General features: G+C 47.9%; 1 protein-coding gene across 1 annotated transcript; it reads right to left on the reverse strand.

The window, feature by feature from the left end:
* Positions 1 to 6,490: 6,490 nt before the first annotated feature.
* On the reverse strand, positions 6,491 to 9,627 carry LOC133906552 (uncharacterized). Its single transcript, XM_062348496.1, has 9 exons — positions 9,268 to 9,627; positions 9,042 to 9,167; positions 8,650 to 8,776; positions 8,255 to 8,434; positions 8,079 to 8,159; positions 7,807 to 7,970; positions 7,552 to 7,688; positions 7,079 to 7,194; positions 6,491 to 6,984 (listed from the first exon to the last, which is right to left on the reverse strand). The coding sequence occupies exons 2-9, from the start codon at positions 9,164 to 9,166 to the stop codon at positions 6,751 to 6,753; spliced, it is 1,164 nt and encodes a 387-aa protein (XP_062204480.1). The 5' UTR covers position 9,167; positions 9,268 to 9,627; the 3' UTR covers positions 6,491 to 6,750.

Below are 9,627 nucleotides of genomic sequence, written 5' to 3' on the forward strand. Positions count from 1 at the left end.
CGACGAAGAACCAGTCCCGTCGCCACTCCTCTCACTTGCTGCGCAGCACCTGGGGAATGTAACGATCCCCCAGGCCGTCCCGGAGCCGAAGGTTGCAGCACCCCGCGACGTCCGCCGTGGAGTGCCCCCTCTTCTTCCCCACCGGCCGAAGGACGAAGAAATGGCGAAGCAGCGTCGCCGACGGCATCACCCCTACGAACATTTCGCAGAGATGCGCGAAAATCGCCAACACTACCACAGAGTTGGGGCTTAGGTGCACCAGTTGAATGCCGTACGTCTCCAACACTTGCAGGAAGAAGCTGGAGAACGGCGGCACCAACCCCGCCGCCACAAAGGAGGTGAAGAGGACGGTCCGCCCAGGGACGGTCGTCGCCGGCGTCAGGCTCGCCGGCCTCACCACCACAGCACCTTCTTGCCCCTCCGGCACCAGCAGTTTCCTGATTTTGTCCGCCGCCTCCTCGTTCCTCAGACGAGACTCCGGCAAGATGCTGGCCGAAGCCTTATCCCGGCGTCCTCCTCCAACCCTCGTCATCTCGGCAAAGATGGAAGGTGTCTTGGTGGTGGAGAGAGAGAGAAGGAAGGATGCTCCGGTCGCCTGAGAATTTCCTAAGGGCTTCGGAACACAAAGAAGGCAAGAGCACAAGTGCAAGAAAGCGTAAAAAGGGGAACGGACCAATCCATTCCCCCTTTTATATCTCAAAGTTCAAAAACTGCCGCCCAAACGGTTCGCTCGGCGAAGCGTCGCCTCGATCGACGCAACTGCCAGGCGAATCTCCCACCGATCGCGCGATGTCAGCGGCTGCCAGGCGTATTTTCCTCGATCTGCGCGGCGACCGCGCGTGCCGCCCGTATGGTCATCATACCCTTCAGAAGTTGTGTGGACACGCGTCCACTCATTTTCCCGTTGGGGCATACTTGAGGCCTGGGTCCGCAAGGGCCACCTCTCGAAAGGGTGACGCATGGCGTCTGCGCTAGCCTCGGCCTCGGCCGCGACGAAGGGCCCATTCGCAGTCTCCGTCCCGTCGCCTACCAATGGACCCGGGGGCTACTGTCGGTGTATTAGGAACCAGGGGTCCCTGAATCCCGAGACCGGGCCGGCCATCCGCCACATGTCACCACGCCGCGAGGTCCACCCTGCAGGATAAGAAGAAACTAAGTCCCGGGGGAAGGTGCTCGGGGCCGTAGCCTCTAGGTTCCCGAGCACCCCAGTTCCCCGATGATCCGCAGAGTCCAAGTACCGGAGCGAAGTGCTCGGAAGGATTCTCGCCTACCCCCGAGTACTGTATTCCCCCGATGATCCAAACAGCCGAAGTGCTCGGGAGAGAGTGCTCGGGGCTGCACGTGGCAGCCCCCGAGGACTCGGTTCCCCGAAGGTCTCCCCCAAGTGCTCGGGAGAGAGTGCTCGGGGCTGCACGTGGTAGCCCCCGAGGACTCGGTTCCCCGAAGGTCTCCCCCAAGTGCTCGGGAGAGAGTGCTCGGGGCTGCACGTGGCAGCCCCCGAGGACTCGGTTCCCCGAAGGTCTCCCCCAAGTGCTCGGGAGAGAGTGCTCGGGGCTGCACGTGGCAGCCCCCGAGGACTCGGTTCCCCGAAGGTCTCCCCCAAGTGCTCGGAAGAGAGTGCTCGGGGCTGCACGTGGCAGCCCCCGAGGACTCGGTTCCCCGAAGGTCTCCCCCAAGTGCTCGGGAGAGAGTGCTCGGGGCTGCACGTGGCAGCCCCCGAGGACTCGGTTCCCCGAAGGTCTCCCCCAAGTGCTCGGGAGAGAGTGCTCGGGGCTGCACGTGGCAGCCCCCGAGGACTCGGTTCCCCGAAGGTCGCCCCCAAGTGCTCGGGAGAGAGTGCTCGGGAGAGAGTGCTCGGGGCTGCACGTGGCAGCCCCCGAGGACTCGGTTCTCCGAAGGTCTCACCGAAGTGCTCGGGAGAGAGTGCTCGGGGCTGCACGTGGCAGCCCCCGAGGACTCGGTTCCCCGAAGGTCTCACCGAAGTGCTCGGGAGAGAGTGCTCGGGGCTGCACGTGGCAGCCCCCGAGGACTCGGTTCCCCGAAGGTTCGCGCAAGATCGTCCGACGACCCGAAGGGTCCCATCGTCGGGGTGTCAGCCAGTCAAAAGCCCAAAACCGCATTTAATAGGCACGCGCGGCCTGACACCCTGACATCCTGACATTCTCAGCTGCCCACGCCCCAGTGTCAGACCCTGCCATGCACTGGCAGGGGGGCGTGGGTTCATTAAATGCACGGGTCCCGTTCCATGTCATCCGGGTGCCTCAGGATAACGTTGCCAGAATCGAAGCGCTCCGCCCGCCACCCTGTCCTGGCAGAAAAACAAGATAGGGTGGGCGCACCGGGCACCTCTGAGGCTGCCCGGTGGGCCCCCTTAATGGTGCCCGAGGGCATCCACAGTGGCGGGTGGTCGGGTGCGCGCCGCATTTTTCCACCGCCCCGTCACTTCGCCAAAACGGAATGATGACGCCTTTCTCCGTGGCGCCTTGGCGTTCGTGCCCCCTCTTTCCCATTCTGGATAAGTCGAGGTCGGCGCGCATATAAAAGGAAAGAGAGCGAAGCCAAGAGACAGAGGAAGCTAGACAGAACGAGATCAAGAGAAGAGACCGAAAAATCAAGGTGAACAAGGCAAGAAAGCCCCGACAACCCTCAAGAAGCACACAAGAGCCTCAAGCTCTCGGTAGACGGCTCACCCCTGTAACCAGATACATCCTTGAAGAATTCCCTTCAAGGAGAGATATAACACTCACACAGGAGTAGGGTGTTACGCCCTCGCGCGGCCCGAACCTGTCTAAATCCCGGTGCACCCATCTTTCTTGCACTAGGACGATCATCTCCCACCAGTCACTGCATTTCTTTTCGTTTCCCGCTTATTTCCCAAACAAGCTCGTTCAGGATCATCCCCCCGGCCGAATCTCTAAAAAGGGGTCTCTCGGGATCCCTGCGACAGGAGTTCATCCTCCGACAGCAGCCTTGTACAGAGTGTCATGTGGATGGAAGCTCTTACACCAAGACAGAGGATCAATGTGTATTCATCCTCTGTCTGTTTGAGTCAAAGTCTACAAGACTAGGTATTGTGTTCAAACCCGTAAGGTACACTCTACTCAAATCCTGTATATAAAACCGAATATCTCCAACATTAAAATTTTGGTGGGGATTGTTATATTTTTATTGGAAATTTCACTGTTGGGCTGTGTACTTGAGAGCTGATTGGGCCGGCCTGTTTCTCGTCGGGTGTTTTGGCCCGAGCCCTGTCGTCGGTGTGAAAAGGAGCCGCTCAGCTCTAGGGTTTTCAGCTGGGGGTGTCTCCGGTGGATAAGGACGAGGCTGGCTGGGGATTACGGCGGCGGCGAAACTACCCTGCCCGATTCCCTTGGGTATGCGGTTTTGGGGCGGATTCGTCGGCCAGGTGACGCGGCGTGCGCCTCCCCTTCTTATGTGCCTCCTCCCTCTCTCTGGAACTTGGTTTTTGAGTCTGTGATTTCCTCACTCCTCACTGACTCTTTTCCGGTCTGCTCTGAGCTGATTGAACCCTAATCTGTTGGGTGATCGATCTGATTTTGTGTGGGCCGGGAAGAGAAATCTGTTGGTGGCCGGAGCTGCACGGCTGCAGTTCAACCGCGCGTGCAGTGGCAGCGTGGAGAGGTTTTGTATCTCCGATCTCCTTCTCTCCGTCGGCAACGGCGGGTGCTAGGTTTTCTGGGACAGCGGCTATTGAGTCGTGCCTAGCCTCACTTCCTTTCGACTTTGATCGAAGTTTTGCTGTGAGTAATCTTTCTTCTATCCCTCTTTCTATTCTTGCTCTGTGATGATTGTGGTTATCTGAGATTGGGCTATTTGTCAAGAATAATAGCAATAGAATTGTGGTTATATGGATGAATGAGCTGCTGTATCGCAATCGATTAATGGGCTGGTGATGGTTCTCTGAGGTCTGTTATTGTCCATCCTAGAGATGGCAATGATCTTGCAGGCGGCAGAGGGTAGTCTGAATTTTGTTATTCTCTGTTCAGAGATGGCATATCATAGTCTTTACTGGGTAAATGTAATGATTGCAATATTTGATAGATTTCTCTACCTGTACACCTGTGCTAAGTCTGATACTGGGCATTTCAGTCTGTGTGAGGCCTTCTGTACTGTTGCAGCTCATTGTCCAGTGACTTACTTTGATACAATGTCCAAATTCTTTCTGCTAGTTGAGGTCTTAACAATAGCCCAATCAATGATGAACTTTGTAGAACAATTTGGGAGCAAGACTCTTGAGTCTTGGAGCCAATTGTCATGTAATAATCTGAGAGCAAATTTTTATCATCCTTTATTCTGCTGTTAGTCTGTTGGGATAGTTGCTCAATTGCTCTGCTCTGCAAATCAGCTAATTAAGGTACACATGTTGAGCATTGTAGTTGCTGTCTTTATCCTATTATGCAATTACTTTACTCTGTGTTCAGATAGCTTAGATTCCTGCTATTTTAATTGTCTCTATGGAATAATGTTCATGCTCTATTTACCACATATTATTCAACAGTTTCTACCAGTAATTCAAACAATTACACGTTCTCTGTTATTTTTATCTGCTTAGATTATTAGAGGAGCTATGGTGGTGTTTTACACCCTGCCCTTTCGAATTTCTGGCACTTGAGCTCCTGTGCGTTTATTAGTGCTTTTGTAGGATCCACCTTCAAGTGATGCCCTGTTACTCAGTTGTCAGTACTACATATGGCTGCTCTCTGGTAGAGGGGTAGCTCTATTTTTTTTAACGTTTTATGCAGGCTTTCTGGCTTGTTGTTAATAGTTGTGATAACATTTTGCTTTTGGGTTGATTAGGTTATGGAAATTCTCAGCCACAATAACAAAAGGGTGAAGCACAGGCCTGAGATTTCGCTGCCTATGCTTGATTTGTGGAAGATTTATACTGAATCCACTTCCTCAACAATTGCTCAGAACTTTTGTGTTGTGTATATTGAGATGGCGTTCGAACGCCTGCCAACTGAGGTATTATTCCATTTTCTCTAGAGTTGCTTCACCATTTCTGCAAAGTCAATGGTATGAACTTTCCGTTTTGTAACAGGATAAGGAAAGGGTTGCACCTGATCTTCTAGTCTATTATGTATATTAAAGGGTCAAGAATTGGAGTAATCACAGGGGACAAGTTGGTGTAGGTACTGTTCATATGGGTCACACGTATATACATGTATATAATATGGATACATATATGTATCCATATTTACATATATATGTATATGTGTATGTATATGTATGTGTATGTATATGTATGTGTATATATATGTATGTATGTATGTATCTATATATATGTACACATAATTTTTTTTCAAAATTCCAGAAAAATAGCGAAAGGGATAATAGTTATATTGATAAGTCGGTTGAGATAACCTAAAATGCATAGGAAAATATCTAAAACTCAAAAAAATATAAAACAAATTTAGTTAGGTTCATATTATTACCATCTACATGTTAAAATTATGTACATATATGAAAGTACCATTGTTTTCTCCATAATTAAATGAATGTGTTAAATATTGATAAATTCATAAATAAATATTGAGATGTCCAAAAATGGTGAAACTAATTTTTTTTAATCTTTTTTTGTCATGCTCTGTGCAATAAAAAATGGACTCGGGATTGGTGGATCCACCTAGTTAATATATCAAATGCTCCAGCTCAGCATCAAGGGACTATCTTGAGACTTGTATCGAAGGTCAGTGATGCCTCTACTGGAGTGATTGCATTTTTATAGAATAATTTGGAAAGTGCTGTTTGTATCTGCCCTTTTACCCTCACTTGCATGTTTTTTTCCTTCTATTTTACTTATATTGTTTTTTTAAGAGAAACAGTAGGGGAATCCCTTACTGTGGTAATTATATTAATATAGAAGAAAAAACAAGGCAACTGTACAAAGAAACCTCATAAAAGAAAAGGAGGAAGAGAAGGGGCTACACAAGCGAAGAGATCCAAGAAGAGACCAGGGGCCTCAGAGATACAGCCATCCTAACGGTTGTAAGGACATATTCTGAGTAAAGTTGACTTTCCAACCACTAAAAGAAGGGTTAATCCTCTGAAAATAAACTTATTTCTTTATTTCCAAATATTCTAGGCTGTTATAGTGAAAATCTCCAGGAAGAAGGGACAATGAAACTCCCTTTTGACTCTATGCAACATTAGGAAGAATTGAAGGCGTTGACAATTTACTTATATTGTTGGTTAGGCTATTGGTGAATGTAACACACGTAAGGTGGATGACACTATTGCTTCAAAATATCGAGCAATAAGTGAATCTAATGATGGTCTAGTATTTGCTGACTTCTGTTTTCACACATTATTGTATCAAGAACCACCTCAAGGGTACGTTTTCCTTGCTAAATTAGGGAAAATTATAAAACATATTTTGAATTTCGGACATTTGACTACCATTAAATTCTTCAGTATTGGATGCCCGGCAGGACTTTCAGTTGCCCAATCAGATCGTGTTACTGGAAACTACCGGTAAAAGGTGACACACTTACATCAAGAAAGGTAATACAAAAATGATTTTGGTCTTCAGATGAACATGCATAATCATGTCTGCGCATGTATTCACGCATTTTAGTTGTTGAGTGTACTACCTTCACAGTGCACTTTCACTTAAATGGAAACTAAATTGAGAACGTAGATGTTCGTATGATCTGCATGCGTAAATACGTGTGATTGACACCAACTGATGTATCTTCTTTCGGGTCCCATAAAATAATCTTCAGGAACTTAGTTGGCTAGCTTGCGCAGAGCGGTCGCAGTCTTGGAGCCCAATGGCCTGCCCAGATGCTTGGAGATGTAATCACCGGCCTCCATGAGCCTGTTGAGGTCGATGTTGGTCTCTATCCCCAGGCCATGGAGCATGTACACAACATCCTCGGTGGCAACATTGCCAGTGGCGCCCTTTGCGTACGGGCAGCCTCCGAGGCCCGACACTGATGAGTCCACTATACTGATCCCCATCTGACAAAACAAAGAAAATGTTGGGCTAAGGTGAGCTTTTTTTGAATGTTATGGACTTATGGTGACAGTGCAGAGAAAATGTATGTTTGCTTACTTGAAGGGAAACTAGGATGTTGGCAAGGGCTTGGCCGTATGTATCATGGAAATGAACAGCAATCTTGTCTACTGGAACAAAGGACATGACAGCTTCAAGCATAGCAGCTACACTACCTGAAACAGACAACATAACAAGGAGCACAGATGTCCCAATGAGATATACAACTCATAACGTCTTTTTTTCTGAGAGATAGAGGATAAGCAAATCATACTAACATATTGGAAAAATGAGAACAATCAAAACTATAGTATTACGGCTCATAATTAGCAGGTGATCTGTTGTGCTTCCTCTGTTCTTGGTTAACATTATTTTAGCATGTTAGTGGAAAAAAAATGTTCTGAAGTGGTACCAAATGTAGAACTTTGCTTCTTCAAACAGTTTCCACAACTGTCAAGTGCTAACTGCTGACAGAAAAAAGTACTGAAAACAGCGGATGAAGTGCTGAAAGCATTGACAAGAACAATCAGTACCTGGTGTACCAACACCAATTGTGTCTCCAAGTGAAATCTCCGAGCAGCCCATGTCGTAAAGCTCTTTAGCTACATATGCCACCTTCAATGGATGGATTGTGCCTTCGACAGGGCACGCAATCACACATGAAACATACCTAGTGCAATCAGAAGAGGATTAAAGATTTCAGACCAGATTGCTCCAAACAGCTTCAGTACTCGGCTCTCCATTTACACTTGTTTCAGGATTAGAGACCAAAAGTTCATGTAGCTTACCCGCGGATACGTATTCCATGTTTCTTGGCAGCAGCAGTAACATCACGGTACCGAACAAGGCTTTCCTCAATAGTACAGTTAATGTTCGACTTAGAGAAGGATTCAGAGGCAGATACAAAAACTGCAACTTCTTTTGCACCAGCTGCAACAGCAGCCTCAAATCCCTGCAAACCACCAATTCGTCACTTTAGATTGGATCCTTTAGTAGCAAATATGCATAGCACTATTAACGCTGTGCAGTAGAGTTCTGAAAAAAATGATAAAGAACTTACTCTGAGGTTAGGAGTTAACACTGGATACCGCACATCAGGAACCTGCTGGATCCCTTTGAGGACTTCCTTTGCATCAGCTAGCTGCAGTATCCAAACTGAGCTAAATAAGAAATTCATGTCTTGTCATGCGAATTACTGTATTCACCAGATAGCTCCACATGATTTAAATACATCACCTGTGGCACCCATTTTGGGGATACAAAACTTGTGGCTTCAACTACTGACAAACCTGCAGCCACTAATTTATGTATCAGCTGGATCTTTACAGATGTTGGTACATTGCTTTTCTCATTTTGCAGACCATCTCGTGGTCCAACTTCAACTACCTTCACAAACGTTGGTAGATCCCTCAGAACCTGAAGACAAGAATGTTGAACAAATGGATTAAAGGAAAGCATGGTGGTGCTATTATCGCGATCCTTTTTGTAATTTTTACAATTGCACTTATTAACTTATGATGAAAAAAAAAAAGAATCGATAACACAATGACAATGGACAAAATTTCCGTTTAAAAAAAAACAATGGACAAAATCATATGGCAGTTCAGTCCTATTTGTGCAATTTAAACTACCTTGCGAGGAAGATCTCTAAGTTCCACTCCATCACAGGACGAATTAGTATTATGGCATTGTGGATGCCATAGATGAGAATTGCCATGGAAGATCATCTGAGTGCTACCATTGCAGGAGTTATTGTACCTGAGAGTGAATCAACAATACGCAATTTTAACATCATTCCTTCACTTGGCAGTTTTTTGAAGAAAAGCAATTAACAAAGGATACAATAGGTAAAAACAATTAGTGAAGTGATAATGATCGTCAATTTCACTTGAGTGATTGATACCATTATGCCCCCTCAATGGTGCATAATCATAAGCCTCTAAATATTGGAATCATAAGCCTCAATTAACGGTCGTCATTTCACACGGAAGCTAGGTTCAGGAATCAGGATAGAAAAACTTACTTGCCAGTGCTGCGATCATCAGCTGTTGCCCTACGACAAGCACTTGGCGACGAGAACCGCTCAAGTCTGTTAATACTCAACTTTGGCAGGTCTCCGAGACCAAGTGGCTCCTCAAGGCTTGACATTCTACAAACAACAATTGCAATCACAAGTTCTTTGATCTAGCAGAAGAAGAGGGGAGAGAACCATGAACAAACAGGGCACCGGCCGCGATAGACAAGCATACCTCGATCGATCGATGGACAAGCAAGAAGCTCAATCGGGTCGATGGGCGCGAGGTATGTGAACACACCAATCCGGTGGACGGGCGCAAGGTATGCCGCTCGAATTTGACGCGACCCGCGGCGGAAATCTCTTGTTTGGTGGGGGGAATGGCGGTGGGCGGAGATGGCGAGGTCGCAGCTGCCGAAAGCGCGACCCTCCGCGTGGGGAAGAAGGGAAGGAAGCAGGGAACCGGTGGCCACGGCGCCGCGTGGACCTGGTCCACGCCTCGGGCGCCTGGGGTCCCATGTGTCAGTGGGTGTGGAGTTATGAGCCCCGGTGTACGGAGTGGTGGTGTGGCGGGCCGCGTGGGAGTGGCGTTGGT

The sequence above is a fragment of the Phragmites australis genome, chromosome 23 (genome assembly GCF_958298935.1).
Source record: "Phragmites australis chromosome 23, lpPhrAust1.1, whole genome shotgun sequence".
Classification (NCBI taxonomy): domain Eukaryota; kingdom Viridiplantae; phylum Streptophyta; class Magnoliopsida; order Poales; family Poaceae; genus Phragmites; species Phragmites australis.

What these genes read in the sequence shown, in the direction of transcription:
- LOC133906552 (XM_062348496.1), bottom strand. Translation starts at nt 9,166, where the DNA reads ATGTCAAGCCTTGAGGAGCCACTTGGTCTCGGAGACCTGCCAAAGTTG. An exon ending in GATGATCGCAGCACTGGCAA is followed by an intron (nt 8,777 to 9,041) that starts GTAAGTTTTTCT and finishes ATTCACTCTCAG; the next exon opens with GTACAATAACTCCTGCAATG. An exon ending in ACATCCTAGTTTCCCTTCAA is followed by an intron (nt 6,985 to 7,078) that starts GTAAGCAAACAT and finishes TTGTTTTGTCAG; the next exon opens with ATGGGGATCAGTATAGTGGA.